This window comes from Diceros bicornis, chromosome 28 (assembly GCF_020826845.1).
Source record: "Diceros bicornis minor isolate mBicDic1 chromosome 28, mDicBic1.mat.cur, whole genome shotgun sequence".
Lineage (NCBI taxonomy): Eukaryota > Metazoa > Chordata > Mammalia > Perissodactyla > Rhinocerotidae > Diceros > Diceros bicornis.
In genome coordinates, this window is record NC_080767.1 from 14,091,185 (window position 1) to 14,110,941 (window position 19,757).

At 36.9% G+C, this 19,757-nt stretch overlaps 1 protein-coding gene and 2 pseudogenes across 1 annotated transcript; 2 read left to right on the plus strand and 1 right to left on the minus strand.

The window, feature by feature from the left end:
* Window positions 1-273: 273 nt before the first annotated feature.
* Window positions 274-1,215, minus strand: LOC131393186 (olfactory receptor 13C9-like; annotated as a pseudogene).
* A 640-nt stretch (window positions 1,216-1,855) lies between these two features.
* On the plus strand, window positions 1,856-3,339 carry LOC131393791 (olfactory receptor 13C8-like; annotated as a pseudogene).
* Window positions 3,340-18,818: 15,479 nt separating this feature from the next.
* LOC131393184 (olfactory receptor 2S2-like) lies at window positions 18,819-19,757 on the plus strand. The gene has a single exon (XM_058523691.1). It carries the CDS (start codon window positions 18,819-18,821, stop codon window positions 19,755-19,757), a length of 939 nt encoding a protein of 312 aa, XP_058379674.1.

The window sequence follows — 19,757 nt, forward strand, 5'->3', positions numbered from 1 at the left end:
TACAGAACATGAAAGATACTGTTCAGCATGTTCAAACGTGGCCATCTCCTAACGTTAGAGTAATAGATGATCTCTCTCTTTTCTTCCTCCTACTGTTTTGTATCTTGCCAATTCCCTATAATGAGCATGCAATAATTCTGACATCCTATATATCATTATAAAAATTTTTAAATAATAAATGAAAGCGCAAAAAAAGTAAAAGTAAAATAATTACAACATAATTTTCAAGTTTCAATAATGTTTAATGTATTTGCAATCCAATATCATTTCCATTCACTTGCTAAAGAATCTTTGGTTAAACAGATATTTTATCACCTCCTTCACCCCCTTGTTTCTGAGACTGTAGCTTAAAGGATACATCATGGGAGTCATCACACCATAGAATGTGGGTATAAGTTTCTCAGTATTATCAAAGTCATCTGAATTGAGTCTCTTTAGACTCAGAATTCATGTACATGAAGAGAACGGTTCCATAGAATACTATCACCACAGTCAGGTGGGCTGAGCAGGTGGAGAAGGCTTTGCTTCTCCCCTCAGAAGTATGGATCTTGAGGGTGCTGGAAATGACTAAAGAGTAAGAGATGACAATCGAGAGCAGTGGCATCGATGTGAACAGCGTCGTGGCCACAAGCATGATAAACTCATTGCCTGAGATGTCAGCACAAGCCATCTTCATGACAGCCAGAATTTCACAGGAGAAATGATTGATGACGTTCTTCCTGCAGAAGGTCAATTGTGACACAAATGCAGCTTGTACTGCAGAGTTGACAACTCCTGCAAACCAGGACCCAGCTGCCATGGGCACATAGGAATTCTTACTCATGTTGACAGACTATCTCAGAGGGTTGCAGTTAGCCACATACCGGTCAAAGGCCATCATGCCCAGGAGCACACACTCTGTTTTCCCCATGACAAGCCGAGGACAAACCAAGGAATATCTGCACTGCACAGCCAGAGAAGATGTTCTTTCTTTCCAAGAGGATCTTCACCAGTGTAGAGGGAATGGAGGTGGTGGTGTAGTAGATGTCTAAGCAAGGGAGGTTCTCCAGGAAGTACAGAGGGTTGTGCAAGTTCAAGATGCTGATTAAAATAAGGGTGCCATTGCCCAGAAGGATGACCACATACATTATTAAGACGAGCACAAAAAAGAATAGCTCAAGCCTTGGGTCACCAGAAATCCCCTTTGAAAAGAACGGTTTCTACTGGAAAGGTTTTGTTTTCCTATTCTGTTTTACTTTCTCTCTTTTACATGTAAGCATTCAAGAAATTAAAAACAAAATAATTATCATTTTCTAAATATGGTAAGTCCAAGTTCACCAATGCACGTGTATAAAAATTTTCCATGAACCCAATGAGAATGAGGGAAAAAGAAAATATGGAAGGGGAAGAGGAGAAAAGCGAAAGGAGTGAAGAAATAAACAATACAGGAAGAGAAGTATGAGGGAGAAGATATCATGTTGATCACTCTTTCTGGGCCAGCAACTTTGTGAGTTTTTTTTCACATATTACCTCAATTAAACACCCAAATTATTATCATTTTAAAGATAGGGAACTTAACTAAATTAAGCTAAGAGAGTTCAAGCCTGAAGTCATACAATTAACCTGTAGCAAAGCCTAGGCTCAAACTCAAGCCTGCTTGTGGTCCATAATTATCTGAGATTTTTTTATGAACTGTAAGAGCAACACTGAGTGCATTAATCAGAGATTTGGCTAGTTAACCTACAAAGGCAGCCTAGCTCCTACATCAGGAAGACTCAACAGTAACCCATTATATATCAAAACACCTCAAAGAAGTGTGCCAATCTGATGGGAGAATGGTCAGCAATAAACCCAGCCAGTGTTTATTGACTGCCTGATGGCCCAGAAACTGGGTGAAATTCATGTAAAACCCGATAATCTGAAGTCTTCTCATTATAATGCTAATACCTTTTTTTTTGCTGGGTTATAGAGTAATATTTTAATTTTATTTTAAAAATTATCATACAGTAAACATACAGTAAAATTGATTTTGTCTCTTTTAGAATACAGTCCTATGAATTTTAAAACACGTATAGCTTCATGCAATTATCACCACAATCAGGACATAGAACTCTTCTATCACCCTAAAAACCCCCTTGTGCTATCCCTTTCACCCACTCATAAATCCTGGCAAAGACTAACATGCTTTTTATCCCTGTAGTTTTACCTTTCCCAGAATGTTACGTAAATAGAATCACATAAGCCATTGGTGTCTGGTTTCTTTCACTTAGCATAAAGCCTCTGAGATTCATCTAAGTCGCTATTGCTGAGTAGTATTCCATTGTACAGATGTTCTCCAGTTTGTTAATCTATTCACCTGTGGAATGACATTTGGATTCTTTCTAGTTCCACCTCCTCAGAGGTTTGACTCTATAACTCGGCTTTTAATTCTGGTAAATGAACAGCCCTGTCATTCTTTAGTCTGTCTTGAGGTATCTTGAAAAGGTATGAATCTAAGCTATTTTGATCCTACTGGGAAATGGAGTCCTCTTCTCAGTAATCAACTATGATTCTCACTTGCACACCCCCATGTATTTCTTCCTCTGTAATCTTTCCTTCCTGGACATTTGCGTCTCAAGTTCCTCTGTCCCACTAATTCTGGACAGCTTCTTGACAGGAAGGAAAAGTGTTTCTTTCTCTGGGTGCATGGTGCAAATGCTTCTCTCCCTTACCATGGGGGGGCCACAGAGTGTGTGCTTCTAGGCATGATGGCACTTCACTGCTACATGGCCATCTGCTACCCACTGAGATACCCTATCACCACAAGCAAAGGTACCCACGTGCCCATGGCAGCTGGATCCTGGGTTGCTGGTCTTGTGGACTCAGTGGTGCAGACATCTCTCACAATGCAATTACCATGCTGTGCTAACAATGTCATTAACTACTTTGTCTGGGAAATTCTGGCTATCCTAAAACTGGCCTGTGCTCATATCTCAATCAATGTGATCAGTATGGCAGGGTCAAATCTGACCGTTCTGGTTATTCCATTGCTGGCAATTTCCATCTCTTACATTTTTATTGTTGCACTATTCTAAGGATCCCTTTCACTGAAGAAAAAGGTAAGGCCTTCTCCACCTGCTCCGCCCACCTGACAGTGGTGATTATATTCTATGGAACCATCTTCTTCATGGACACAAAGCCCAAATCTAAAAGCTCTGTTAGTACAGATACTCAAGACAAGGTTGAGGCCTTCATCTCACTCTTCTTTATGGAGTCGTGACCCCCATGCTCAATCCTGTCATCTGTAGTCTGAGAAACAAGGATGTAAAGGCTGCTGTGAAGAACATGCTGGGTAGGAAAAACTTCTCTGAGAGAATATGAATACTGATTTACACCATGTGATTCAGTATTCAAAGCTGGTGTAGACACAAAATTCAAATAGAGAATATCACCCTGTGGAAACAAGTTCTCCATGTGTCATTCAAAATTATATGATAGAAATATTTTCGTTGCTGTTATTATTAGTTTTTGTTCTAACTGAAGAAATAAAACATGCTTGTGCTTTTACGAAATACTATTATGGAAATGTAAAAATTTGAAAATCTCTTAGGAAGTCCCAGCAAAACATAATCATTCTTAAAGGAGTAAGGTGTTCTAAAAAATACTTTGTAACCTGAAATAAGTACATTATTAGTTAATTATTCAAAGTGATTGTTAATCAGCACATGATATATTGTATATTCATTTTTAATTTGTTCATTATTTTTACTGTCTGAGTCCACCACACATATAAGCTCTCTGAGAGTAGGAACTTGTCTGTTTCTTACCCTACAACATCCCAAAGACCTAGATAGAGTGTAACACATAGTAGATGTTGAATAAATATTTTTGAATAAATAATTAAACTATAGCATGTATACAATAGAAATGTATATCTGCCATATCTGAGGTAAAAAAAGGTTATTCAAAAGAAATATTTTCTAGATAAACTAGATTGGAATTTTGTCATATGAACTCCCTTAATAAAGTGCTACCTGTTCTTTTTTGTGTGATGTGTATTATGACGTAGAGGAACAGGTTTTATTTACCAGCTGCCATAACTTTTCTGGATTTGGCATATAATGAAACAAAGGTAACTGAAATGTACTCTAGTAATAAACTCTAAGTTTTAACCTGATAAAATAGATAAAATAGAGACATGGTAGCAGAGAATTCCTCTTGGACTTTGAGATCAGGTTGTAATGAAGACTTCTTTCCTTCTCTCCATTGGACCATACAGCTCCTAATCAGTAGGAGAACTAGACAGAACTGGTAACTGATAAAAACTGCAATAAGAGGATAAGAAGTGGCAAAAGAGAAAGAGTCAAGAGTTAAGGAGCTACAGCGTTTGGGGCATTGGAGGGTAAGACAAAGATGGCCCCAAAATGACATAATCTCTATTGTCTAAAGAGTGCAGCCATGTGGAGCAGTACCAACGTAAGGAATGGAAGCCCCAAGGAATGGAGTTAGATATGGCAATAGAGGAAATCAGTCCTTTTTCCTAGCCCTTTGAGGAGTCTATGAGAGTTGAAACATAGAACACAAATCTAAAGTAAAAGACTATAGCTACTTCCAAATTGTAAAAGTAAGCCCGTAATATCTTCCTTTCTTGTTAACAGGTAATTATGGTTTCTTCATAAGATTAAAGTTAATTCACACATAACACTAAATAGTGCCTATAACATCCTAAACGTCCAATAATTGGCTGTTTTTTTTATTAAGAGTGTTGGGTGTACTTTAATAGGTTATAATGCTTTGAGTAGGCACAAGATTTCCAGCCATATTTTTTTTTTTTGCAGAGAAAGAGTCAACCTGAGCCAACATGTGTTACCGATCTCTCCCCCCACTTTTTTTTGCTCCCCAAAGTCCCAGTATATGGTTGTAAATGCTAGTTGTAACTCTTTCTAGTTCTTCTATGTGAGCTGCCACCACAGCAGGGCAACGGATAGACAGGTTGTGCGGTTCCGTGATCGGGAAGCAAATCAGAGCTGCCAAAGTGGTGTGCGCCAAACTTTAACCACTAGGCCATCACGGTTGGCTCACATCCTTAATTTTTATGGAGTAATTTTGATGCTGTTGATTTATTGTCTCTCAGCTTCAAATCCATTTTTTTTTTATGCTCTGCTTTACAAGTTAGGATTGGGACACTGAAAACTACATTTCTCCTTTGTTAGCAGGCTTCTGTTAAACTCTTCCAAAGGAGTTTCTAGAGAGAAAGTGGAAGGTTGGATGAAGACAAGGGACTTGAGCCTCCATATTTGCTTCTTGTCCTGTCAGCGTCACCCCAGCTATGGTTCCTCATAATGACAAGGCAGCTCCTTAGCTGCTTCCAGTATTGGTTTCAGTTTTTATTTCTTCTTTTCTGTAACCATGACCCAGAACGAGTTGCCTACCAGTGCCACATCCTCAGAGGTTTGAATCTGTCACTCGGCTTTTACTTCTGGTAAATGAACAGTCCCATCAAATCTTTACTCTGTCTTGAGGTATCTTTAAAAGCAATGAAATATGCAATTCTCTGCTTGAGAAATGTAGTGAATCAGAAAGAGCATAAGCAATACTTTTTGTCAGACCATCATTTCCATACACAACTAAATAATAGAAGGTCCTGGGCAAGACATTTGTGTTTCTTCTGCAGTTGCTTTCTTGTGTCCAAAATGCAGATTGCGAAAATTTCTTTAGCATATTCTGAACTGACATAATAATCATGTGATCATATGAAAAGAAAACATTGGGAAGTTTACAAAACCCTGAAATACATGAGAGAAGGGATAAACTTAGGACCTTGAGAGAAAGAAATACATAAGTATGTAAATATGTAGGTATAACTCTTTTCTTTCACCAAGGCATACCTAGCACTCACCTAGGTTCTATGCCTGGCACACCACATGCTATTTCTATAAATTTATTGAATTAACGCATAAGTAAGTAATAAATGGATGAAAAGTATCTTCAGGAGGCTACATATAGTTTCCAAAATGATTTATCAAGATCATATTTTGGACCCTCATGAGAACTCTTCAAGGAGCTCATATTTTCCCAAATTTTGCACAACAGAAAATCTAGTTCCAGAAATGTAGAAATATCCGAAGTCACAACCTGGATGTGCTAAGTCTTTGATTTGAATAAAACAATTAACAAACTTAACAACCCAACAATATGGAATACACGTTCTTCCCAATCACATATGGAACGTGTACAAACATTGATATTTTGTTAGGCTTAAAGAAAAAATCAGCAAGTTTCAAAGAAATTATATTAAACCATCCATATTCTCTCAATTAAATTAACAGCAATTAATTAAAAAGCTCCATAACCTGAGATAATTAAAACATACTTATAAATGACTAATAACTAGTGGTGCTATTCAAAATATTTAACAACTTCTGTGGCAAGTGCTCCAATAAATCAGAAAGAACGCTTGCCATAAACAAGCAACGTGGCCATAGTAACATATGCCAGTTAAATTTCAGCTTTGCTTATAGATCAGAGAAAAAATTACAACCCCAAAATAAGTCCTGAGCTTGTACTCAATGGCACAGCTGTACTGGTTGGTTGTAGTTAGTGTCCTTTCTGATTGGTTGTTAGCTGTGCCACAGTCTTGGTAAAATTTTAAATAGCAACCTTGCTAAGAAATGAAATACAATTGAATATTGCAAATTAAAGTTTACTGGATACAGAACAAAAAATTCTTTGTGGGTAAATTTCACACTTAAATTCTATGGGAAACTTGGCTTCATAAGGAAGAGAAAAGGAAGGAAACAAAAAGAAAAGGAAGATAAGGATAAGGAACTATCTAGAGAATTTGAATGCAAAGCCAATATGCCAGGCATTGTGCTACATCTAATCATTTCTTACAAGATCTTCACAATAATCTTAAAAGGTATATCTCCTTGATCTTAGTTTATAGATGAAGAGACTAAGATGCAGAGAAGTTAAGATCATGCAGGTTCTGAGAAATCTAGTTTTGAAACCATAGTTTTTTCTATACAGACAATATTTCTTCTACTACCTCCTCTACAGGAGGGAAATATTCTGAAGTCCAGTTCCATCTGAATCAGGAAAATTAATCCAAAAATATTAGAGGGCAAGAAAGTTAAGATATCCCAACTGGATTTAACCTCAGAATTTCTCCAGAGCTGTTAACTGGACATATAGGTGAATTCAGGGGACTATGATGATCAAGTCCTCAATGATTGCGGCAAAGGCCATGAGCTAAGAGTGGATAGTACTTTGAATTTGTCTTGAGCCCAGTGTTGCATCATCCTCCTGAGAAACTCATTGATATCCCTATACTTGCAGGTTACAGACACTAATCACCAGGAACCAAGTGCTTTAACCAACTAGAAAATTGCTTAATAAATCTAGTGTTATGGGTTTTTAATGTGAGGCAATTTAGGGAAGATGAATTTTTAGGGTGCAAGAATTTTTTATTTATCAACGGGGCATGAAATATTACTGGTTAGGAGACTGGATGTAAAGTGAAATTGTTGAGATTAAGATCACATCTCAACATCTACTTTACTAATATAGCCTATGCAAGTAATTTAATTTCTCTGAACCTCAGTGTGCCACTTGTTGTGAGTATTAAATATATCAGTTCATTCATTCACATTCTACAGCACTTCTCTCACTCTAGAGAAAGGGTCTTACTTTGAAAACCAAGGAGCCAGAGGAGTAGAGAGAATTCAATTATAACCAGATTTGCTTGTGGTGATGGTGGATTGCCATGTTAATGGCCTCTAGGCAGTATATGAAGATGCAAATTTAAACACTAATGATCCCATTTGATGCTGTGGATAGCGTGATTTTTGATGCAAATACTATAGGTAATCTCTTTCCAGTATATGAGAAAAGCAGAGAAACCATTACTAACTGCACCTCACTTTTTAGGGAAGAAAGAAATAGAACCACTAAAAGGGGAGGCAAGTAGGCACCCAAGAGGTAGAAAGAGAGGCATGTCTGTGTAGAGTCACCAAGAACACAAAAGGGAGGGCCTCAAGAAGCCTAAAAGGGAATATCCTAACTCTAAGAAAGGAGATTGGAGATAGGGACCTTGGCGATATCAGAGATATTAATGCGGAGAAGAGGGCCAATGATCCAGTTGGTTCATGAACGGCTCCTCTAGGGCAGGCTGGAGAGGCACCAGTGTAGACAAAGTAAGTAGACAGAGGATCAGTAGGACCCTAAACAAAGATAAAAGAGCAATAATTTTACTAACCGCAGATGGGAAATTCTTATGACTGTCTCTGAACAACACCCATGAGGTTTCCAGAGAAATGGGAAAAGGAAGGAAGAGCCTCCTTGCCTGTTACAGATTAATCAAAAATGAAGCAACCACTTCAGTGACCAATGTCTTCTGTAGCTCAGGGAAGGGGACACACTAAACATCACTTACGTTGCTGATAAATTTATTCTTCATAAAAACCTGAAGATAGACATGATTTTATACAAAAAGGATTGTGGACCCAAAAAAGTTGTACAAATTGCCGTAGGTCACACAGCTAGGAAGTGGCACACTGGGGATTGGAGCTCCAAACACACTCCAAAATCCATACACTTCCTGTCACCTCATCATATATCTCAGTCTTTTTGGTGGCTAAAAGACTTTCCTATCCATCTCTTTAGCAAATAGACAAAGGACAATTTTCAGCCCTATATGACCTCTAGCCATGAAAACACAGTGGTTCCAAAGAGGCCAGTTGACCTAGGAAGACACTATTTCTTTTCTACTTGCTGTCTCATAGCCTGGTAATCTCCTGGAAGATAAAACACAGTCTGACATTTACACCTGAGCAGCGAATGACATCTCAGTGGACATCACTAAAAGTTGACTGATCCACTTCTCTCTGACATTAAAGTCCAAATAGATTAGATAGGGATGGGATCCCATGTGCCTTCAACAGACTAAAGTCAAGCTTGTTAAAGTAAACTTGTAACTTTTTAACAAAAGCACTTTTGCATCCACATGTTTTCTGGAGGGAATCTGGAGCCGTCCCTAGCAGATTCATTTCTCCTCCTTAGTTAAAACTGAACCGGAAAGAAAAGAGTATATGACATCATCAAGTGGAAAATTCTAAAAGTGGAATCATTTTATTCTGTGAAAAGAAAGCACTCCTCCATGCACTGCCATCACTCCGCCATGCATAAAATGCAACTGGACAGGGTAAAGAAGACATTCTAATGAAAGCATTGAGTAGAGAGTCAGAGGTAATAAACTGGTGGGAAAGGGAATATTACAGCAGAAGCATGTTCTTCAGTCACATAGAATTAAAGAGATTTGCCACAGTCCTCACCCCTTCATATTGCTTTACTCAGCTTGTTGTACTCAAGTACATTCACTGTAGAGCACTGAAGATTTTTGAGTTCATGACTCCCAGAGACACGAAATCATGCAGATAGTCCATTTTCACCCTGGGAAATTAATTGAGGGTCCATGTAATTCATGTTGTGATTTCAAAAAATCATTACAGTTGTTTGGAAATAGAATGATCTAACTGTTGAATTGGAGAATTCTTTTTTTCTCCATGAAAATCCAGGACAACCACGGGTCCAGACAGTATAAAAAGAATCCTTAGTTGGATCATCCTATGTAGAGCAGGATTCAATAAGTATCAAGATTTGTTTTCTAACTTTGAATTTACATAATCTACAATGATATTTAAATATGACATAGTGCTTAACTCAGAGCCAATAAGATGAAAAATGGAAATTAAAAGAATGATAAATAAATAATCATAATAATCAGCACATCTTTGTAACGGGACTGTTCATCATGTTGATGCAGAATCACTGTGGAATAGTCATGACCACTCCGAAAGAGCAACCTGTTCTTTTAGGGGTCTTTTGGGGGATACAGATGAACAAACGATTTGTTGACCTGCGTCTAGATATGTGAGCATCAATTACAGAAAATTTAATATGTGGATGCCTAAGGTTACTAACAGTGGCTATATGCTTAGATATTCATGAGATGATCCATTGAGAGTATATGTGTACTGACTATTACACAAATGTGAGTGAGGACACTAGAGTTGATCAAACCACTTGGTCTTTTCCTGGGGATTTTTCATGATTGCTCAAATTTGCAATATTGTAAAAACTGGTAATATTAGAGAACTCATATTTGAAAGTCTAAAATAAACATGTCATTTTTAACTTTGTCTAGCACTCATCACAACTAAAAATTTATCAGCATCTGTCCCTTTGGTATCTGGTAGCATTGGACAGAGGCATCTGCAGTGAGAAGGGAATTGGGCCATGCTGACCTGCCAGCTCCTCTATTCCTGCCGTACCCTGCTCTTCACCCACCCCCACTCCACACAAAGCTCCAGGAAAAGTAAAATGTGCGACCTTAGCCCTGGCTGCAAATGAAACACCCAAAGATGAGCATGGGAATGCTAGCCCTGACCCTTGAAGGTATGAGCTCTGCTTCTTGCAAATATTCTCCAGTTTGTTTTTTAGGAACCTATGCTGCACATGGAAGTAGAGAACATGTAGTCAAACTTCAGCATTTTCTCTCATCTTAAGACAAACTTTACTGTTTAGAAAATAGTCCTCACAAGATATCAAGTTGTGGCCATTTCCCAGTTTAGTATGAATGTGAAACTGGGCCTTGACAGGGTATGCTATACAAAAAAATATTTGACAAATAAGGCATAGGCAAGATCAAATAGAATAGAATAGATACCCAGCTGGAATGACATACTGGCTATAAGCAGAGTAGTGGTTTGGTCTGTATCACATTTTAAGAAGATCCACCATGCTGCTGTCTGGAGAATATACTGAAGGACGGCAAGAGTGAAGCTGAGAGACCAGTTAGGAAGCTAGTGCAGAAATGCAGTCTCTCATGACTTGTCAGAGCTGTGCGTTACTCATCTTTGTTCTCCCACGGCTTTTTGGTCTGCCAATGTGCAATTGAGTTAAAATGACTTGAATACACTTATGAGGAAAAAGACCCTCTCTAACTTAGATGGAATTATCTTAAATGATTTGCCAAAACTTCATGTAATCAAATTCGATGTCATAAAATTTTGTCTCTTACAAACAATTCATATTTTCCCCAGCTCACTAAGGAATAGATTCCATTCCTTGGTGGGAGTGATTCATTATGATACTATTTGTATTGATTTTTATAGCTTCATTTGAAGCAGAATGATTGCATGTCTGTTTTATTTACCAAAACCAAGTGGAAGTGATTATTTGTAGCATCAACAGCAGGCAACCTAGACTAAGATTCACTTATTCATAATCAAATATAATAATGCTGTCTTTTAAGGTGCCTATTAAATACCAAGAACCAAGATAAGTGCTCTTTATCACATAACATTCCTACAAGGTGGCGATAATACTGATTTTACAGCTTAAATATGTTAGTCAGGCTCACAAGCTACAAGTCGGGAAACTGGGATCCTAACACAGGTGCATCCAGCTCCAAAGCCATACTTTTTCATATATTCATATTTCATATATTCATATATTTGAAATCACCAATATAATTAGAGTTGCAAGCACTTTTATTGAGTACCTACTCCGCATCCATAACTATATTAAATTCTTCATACTCATTGCCTCATTAATTCTCAGACTAACAACATCGGGTAGGAATTTTTATTTCCTCATTTTACAGACATGGAACCTGAGTGTTAGAGAGGTGCAGTGATTTCACTGAGGTCACAGACGTAGTGTTTGACAAAGCTGGGCTGTCTAATTCCAGAATCCAATGTTCTCAACCATCTCACCCTTCTGCCTCCTAACTGACAGAGAATGCTTTGCTCCTGTGGATTCAGGAAAAATCAGTAACTAGAAACATAATGCAAAAGAGAGATCCTATAATATAACGCTTCTCATGTTTATCTTTAAAATTTTTTAACCTATACTTTTCTATCAACTATGTCCAAGTTCACCTCCATGTTGGCCATAATTCCTGGCCCATAACAAGTGCTCAATGAATAGTTGGTGAATGAATATGACGGGAAAGCGTGTGAAAAATTTTTTAATAAAGTATCTTGGAAAAATTAGTTAATATTTTTCAAATATCAGTCTGTTCCATGTCTTAAGCATATAACGACGTAGTTATCATACAGATTAAACAAAAAAAATCAAGTCATAGAAAAAAATTTCATTCATTTTTTTTCAAGAATCATATGAAAATCTTACCTCAATGAAAATTTAAAAAGCGTGTCAAAAATGAGAAAGAAGGGGCCGGCCCGGTGGCGCAAGCAGTTAAGTGTGCATACTCCACTGCAGCAGCCTGGGGTTCACCGGTTCAGATCCCGGGCGTGCACTGACGCACTGCTCGTTAAGCCATGCTGTGGCGGTGTCCCGTATAAAGTGGAGGAAGATGGGCACGGATGTTAGCCCAGGGCCAGTCTTCCTTAGCAAAAAAGAGGAGAATTGGCATCAGATGTTAGCTCAGGGCTTATCTTCCTCACCAAAAAAAAAAAAAGAGAGAGAGAGAGAAAGAAAACCACAAGTCGGAAAAGTTTTGCAGAAAATTTGAAGGTCAAGGTGTTAATCTATTAAGAGTTCATAGAAATTAAGAGGAGAACTATCAAACTACCAAGAGACAGTTAAGAAAAGGATGTGGATGGACAACAAAAGAGAAAATAAAAGTAATAAATAACGATAGAGGAAATTTTCAGTCTAACTAGCAATCATAGAAATGAAAAACTAAAACAAAGTAATAGTTTTGGGGGTTTTTTTTGTTTGTTTTTTTTGTATTTTGTATATAGGTCGCTGCCAAGGCATGGCCTGATGAATGGTGTAGGTCCGCACCCAGGATCAAACAAGCAACCCCGGGCCACTGAAGCGGACTGCACCTAACTTAACCACTATGCCACTGGGCTGGCCCTGAAATAACGTAATGATTTATGCAAAAATGAAAGAATACACACCTCAAGTTCTAGAAAATATACCAAAAAATGGTTTGTGCAAATACTTCAGTAGCAGTGTAAAGTTTGTTAATTTTTGAAAGATATTTTTACATGTGTACAAAGAACCTACCATTCACATCCTTTCATTCTATGGTCCTCCTAGATATTTACATTAAGTTATTTGCAGTACAAGGAAAAGCAGATTAGGTAGCCTGATGCATAGATATCAATGGTCATTATATCAAAATCTCAAAAAATTAGAAATGAATCAAATTATCCAATAATATTAAAATTGTAGGCTAGACTATATTAACTCCACTTAATAAAACAGTCTTCAAATATTAAAAGGGAATATTACCAAAACTATGAAAAATCACAGAAAATTATTGGTATAAAGTGGCAAATACTAATTAAAATTTATCTGCACTACACTTATATCAGTATAAAGAAAAATTGTGTGTGGTGTAGAATTAACAAAAATATGAAAGATAAGAGTTTAAAGAGGTGGAATGATTTATTTCAGATTCTATTAGGATAGGTCTAGTATTATTTGTGGAATAAAAAGGAAAACAAATGCTTGGGGAAAGTTCAACATTTCCGAGAATTTTGGATCTACTTTGATTCCAGCCCCAACTTATGTTGAGGCCATCTAATACAGACATATTCAATGAATACTCCAAGAAATGTATGTCTGGGGGAGGTTTTCTTTAAGTCAGGATAATTGTGTCTTTGGAATGTGCAGAAGTCAGGGACTTTATCTCTAGAGAATCCTAAGTCTCTGACTCACAACCCTAGAGACTGAAGATGTTTGTAAAAATGAGTGCGAAGTTGACTTCCAAAAAAAGTCTCTCTGGAGTAAACGTCAGCTTTAGGAAAAATCATGGGAAACTAGAGTTGCATCATTGATAATTATTTTTAATGCATTTTGTTTTCTTGACACCCTCTTAAGAAGATTCATGTACAGACAAATTCTCTGATTGTGGCTTTTCTTTCTCATTTTTCTTTTTAGGAAGGGGGAACAACCATCTTTCAAATTGAGAATCTTCTGGTCTCATCTGAAAAATGCAAATGAAATTCAACTTCCTAGGAATTTGTCTATTACTTAATAGAATGGAATGGTGGAGATGATTTTAAAAACAAATCAGGAGGTAAGAGAAAGAGAGAAGTTTTTATTAAAATTATTTCAAAAGAAAATCATCATATCAATAAATATAAAGATTTTTGAGTTGAGGTGATCATTGCTGGTGGGATTTTCAAAAAAAATATGTATATCAAGAAAAAAATACAAAACCCCAGGCATCATCGCCAAGACAAGGATATTCTTGAAATATTTTTTTAATTCTAAATAGTCCATGAAAAAGACTAGTAAGGAAAGTTGTTTGCAATGCAACAGACCCTTGTAAATGATAGGCTAATGGCTACTGTACTTAAGTATCTGGTTCACTAAACACTTAAGTAAAAATTATCTGGAGAAAGAGCTCATGGTGATTTATACATTATTGACACATAAACTGTGCACAATAAGTGTTTGAGGAAACATGTAATTAAAGGTGGTTAGGGTAAAAATCGGAATAGAAACAAAAAATATGTAACAGTGAGCAGAAGTAATTATAACTGAGTGTTAGTCTGAGCCCCAGGCAGCCAGGGCAAAGGAAAAAATATTCTCATTTATATACTAAAGCAAATAACACTGTCCTAGACCTTTATTCTCCACACCACACCCAAAAGGATTTGAGGCATATGTTTCATTTGAATTCATTATTGTGGATACCATCTTCATAAGTGGAAGACAATTAATGTCTTCAATTTTCTCAAAAGAGGTAAATATATATATATATATATATATATATATATATATATATATATATATACATACATTTTTTTGGTGAGGAAGATTAGCCCTGCGCTAATTTCTGTTGCCAATTCTTCTCTTTTTTATGAGGAAGACTGGCCCTGGGCTAACATCTGTGCCTATCTTCCTCTACTTTATATGTGGGACGCCTGCCACAGCATGGCATGATAAGCAGTGCGTATGTCCGCACCGGGGATCCGAACCTGCGAACCCTGGGCTGCCGAAGCAGAGCACGCGAACTTAACCACTACACCACCAGGCCCGCCCCAGAAGAGGTAAATATATTTTTATGTGTATATTTATCATATGTATCCTTGATGAAACTTAAGTGCATCCTATTAAATTGTGGCATTATAAATAACTAAACGTATTATAGTGGTAAAAATAGGGGTTTAGGGATCATAAAGATAAGGTTTTAAATCGTAGTTCTGGTATTTACCAACTATAAGATATGGAAAATTGTACTTCACCTTTGAAATCTCAAATTAACTTACCTAAAGGTAAGAATTTCATAATAATATTTGGGTTATTTTGAAGATTAAATGACAAAAATTTTATGAAGTGCCTTATACATACTAGGATACCAGGACCACACATGTTATCAGTTACTCTTCTCTTAGTGAGCTAAAATAATATATCTTTCCTCTTGGTATATTAACTGAAGATTAGAGTTCATAAAAATCTATCTATTGATAGTTCACAAGTCCATTACTCTTTGCACAATATCAATTGTCTTAATTGATATTTTAGAAGAATTGGAGAGGATAACAGGATTATTTTCTCTATTGAGAATTTAGAGTACCATGCTTTGTGTTTTTCACTGAAAAACTTAGTACTTTAAATATTACATCTTAAACTAGCTAAATTAATAAAGAATCACAAAACAAAAAACTTATAGGAATTTAGAGAGCTTAACTTCTGGCTTGGATGAAAAAGTCACCAAGTTTCCTTAGGTCTATTACAACATGAAATCAGTGCCCCGACGAAGTCCCAGAGTATTGAACCACAGAGTGGTTGTTTCTTACAAAAGACCAAGGGGTTGGAAGACAGGAATTAGAGGATGGCTAGTGTCCAGGCCAGTTCAATGCCTTTACAAATAGGAATTGCATCTTCTAGTGACAATTGTGTAGTAGGAATCAGTGGTCTGCAATCTATTTTGAGATCATACAATTAAGTCAAGAAGTCAAGTTCTTTACCTTGGTGTACCTCCTAAAAACAATAAACACTATGATCTGGAAGATTATGAATGTTCTAGGTTCACCAGAAATGGTATTTCCCATGGACAGGGCACACCAGTACAACTCAGCCTGAACGTGTAGTCTCTACACACTTAAGACAACCCCTGCACTATTTAAAGTGATTTAACACTTTTCACTCTGAGTTAATCTTCCTAACATAATTGGACACCTGCTTCAGGGCTTTTCTCCTTTTTTCATATATTTTTCCCTTACGCATATTTATTTTATAATTTGAGTAATTCAGAAAAGTAAAAACACTCCATCTCTAAGATAATCATTAATGTTCTAGATATTTCTTTCTGTTCTTTCTGTTCTGTCTAGATTTTCCTGTTTAGGTTTTGGTTTTGGTTTTGCAAACAATGCTGTAACTGTTGTTCTGTTTCTGTTTTCACTTAATCATTTTAACATAATTTAAACATCATTTTTGTGTTAACACAAATTTCTCACAAATGCCATATTAATAGGTGCATAATGGCGCATCAAATGAGTGTACTGTGATTATTTAACAATTTCCCTAGAATTAGCCAAGAATGAAAAACTGTTTTAAAAGATAATATCCAATAATGGCAAAGATCTAGAAAAAAATGGAATTATCCAATATACATATACCATGGAAAGTGATTTATTAGGAAGTATCATGAATCTGAAACATCTTCATTCCCTTGTTCCCAGATTTTTGGAGTCAATTTTAGGGAAGTAAAGTTGTACGGAGAAGAAATTCCAGGCAGAGTACTCTTTAGCAGAGTGTTTGTTGATTGATGCTTAAAAGTTACACCAGCATTGCAAGAGTAATGAAAATAATTTCCTCTATACTCTCCATTATCTTTTTTTCCCTCCTTTGAAAGCATTAAAGTGGATTGGTGGTTTCTCTTATAAGTGTTTACAAGTGAAATGTTTTGCAGCAACTGTCTTGGGCTGTTAGGGTACCAAATGCACATAATAATTATTTTCTGCAAGTAATTCCCAAATAGGAATCAACTTTTAGGAGATTCCTAGAAAAGGAAAGAGAGGGCATTTGACCTGATTCACATCATCCATGCAAAACCTGCAGTACAGACCCTAGACCACTGATGCTCCTGCAAATCTTCTATCATAATTTTATTCCCAGATTGAGTAGGTTGATATATGCCCCTACAGTCAATCAAATTCCAAACTTAACACCAAATAGAAGTGTATCCTGCCCTATGCAACCCTTCCTACCCTCTTTGGAATGTATGCCTATGAATTAGGGTGCAGCTTAAAATGGATGAGAATCTTCCTTTCCATAGCCAATGGATATATTAACATTCCATTATGCTGATTAAATTGTCTCACCATTGTAAACTGGAGTTTTCATAGAAAGCAGCATAACCTGTTGGCAAATGACTATCATAGAGAGAAATGGCAAATCCTATACCAGAAACACAGCTATAGTTTGAAAACACTAAGTAGAAACTCATCCATTGGATTAATTATTTTTTCCTCTGGGAATATATTTAAAGCTAGCTAGAATACCTTGAGGATGAAGAGGTGTTTTCTAAATTATATTCTTTAACTTATTTACTATAAAGAAGAATATCACCTACTAATATTTACTCTTCAAATATTTTCAAAATACAGTCATTTCCTTCATGCTCTTTGGTGCACAACTCAGATGCCTGAGTTGACCTCAAATTTCCTTTTTGGAAAATATTGAGTCTACTTGGAAATTCAACAATTAGAAGAGGAATAACTTTCATATGGACAGAAATAAAAGGCAGGCTCTTCTGTATGCAATTTGGTTGCTCATATGTCTAAAAATCTAAAAAACACAAAACTGATTGCAACACATTTAGAAAGAAATCTCACCTCCAAGTGACACCAGAATGTTCAGTTTTTCATTGTCTACTATTCAATTACAATCCTACACACCACTGAAGCACCAATAGCACTCTCCAGTGGTGTTGAGGAGAGATGGTCTAAAAGGTCTTGCTACTCATGTGTATTCTATAGACAAACAGCATCAGCAGCCCTGGGAACACGGTAATAAATGCAGATCTTACAACCCACCTCAGACCCACTGATTCAGAATATTTTACAAAGATTCCCCATGTGATTCATCTGTATACTAAAATTTGGACGCACCCCACAAGACAGCTGGTTCTCCTTCTGAGTGACACATTAGAATCACCTGGAGGGCATTATTTAAAAAAGATGCCTGATTCACACTCCTTAGACATCATGCATAATTCTGGGAGAGCAGTTAGGTGTAGTTTAAAAAAAAGGGATTAAATGTCAGAATATGCACATTTGAATAGTAGCTCAATCACTAAATGTGTTTATATTTATATTTTACATCTATGAAATTCATTTTCCTCAGAGAATTATAGAGATTACACAATGAGTAATATGTGTGAACATATTTATAAATTATAAAACCGTAAACCAATGGTATTGTTAATGATTGGCATGGTATCAAATCAAATAGATTTTTAAAAACAGATTAAGGACACTCTCTACAACATAATGATATTCAAAGTGGGGCCTGTGCGTCAACTGAATTGGAATTAACAGATGCTTGTTAAAAATGCAAATAGTTTTTCCCTGCCTTGGAACTTGTGCATCACAATCTCTGGAAATGGAATACAGAAGCCTGTATTTTAGTAAACTACCAAGGTAATTATTATCTGTCTTCAATCCCCTGCCTCAATAGCTACAAGAGGAATCCGAACAGCTAAATTCACAGCTGTGACCACCACCCCAGGTAGGGCTGACATACTTGCTGCCCCTCCTACTCCAGGGATCTCTTTCTTCATGTGATAATACTGTACAGACTCCTTAAATTCACATGCAGTTTACTCTTCTGAATTACTCCAGGTAGTGGAAATTACTCCAAAGTAAATGGAAAGGACCAATTGGACTGAGATTGAGTTCATTCTGCAGGGACTTGCTGAGTACCCAAGAGCTGAAAAACTCCTTTTTGTGATGTTCTTGGTGACATACCTGGTGATCCTCCTGGGGAATAGCACCTTGATCATCCTGACTCTCCTGGATTCCCGCCTCCACACACCCATGTACTTCTTACTTGGTAATCTTTCCTTCCTAGACATTTGTTACACATCCTCCTTTATTCCCTCAACAATGATACACTTCCTATCCAAGAAAAAAACCATCTCCTTCACTAGATGTGTTGTTCAGATGTCTGTCTCCTTCACGATGGCGTGCACAGAGTGTGTGCTCCTAGCAGTGATGGCATATGACCGTTACGTGGCCATCTGCAAGCCTCTGAGATACCCCATCATCATGAGCAAGGCACTTTGTATTCAGATGGTGGCTATCTCTTGGGGATTGGGTTTTCTCAATTCATTGACACAAACTATTCTCGCAATATGGTTACCCTTCTGTGGAAAAAATGTCATTAATCATTTTGTTTGTGAAATATTGGCCTTAGTCAAGCTGGCTTGCACAGATATTTCCTTGAATGAGATTACTATAATGTTGGGCAATGTAATATATTTGTTTACCCCATTACTGTTGATTTGTATCTCCTATATTTTCATCCTTTCTACTGTATTAAGAATCAATTCAGCAGAAGGAAGAAAAAAAGCCTTTTCCACCTGCTCAGCCCACGTAACAGTGGTGACTGTGTTTTATGGGACAATCCTCATCATGTATATGAAGCCAAAGTCCACAGACTCTGCTTCTGACAAACTGATTGCCCTGTTCTATGGAGTAGTGACACCCATGCTCAATCCTATCATCTATAGCCTAAGGAATACAGAGGTGCATGGAGCTATGAGAAAATTGATAAGTAGATACTGGTTCTGGAGGAAAGGATGA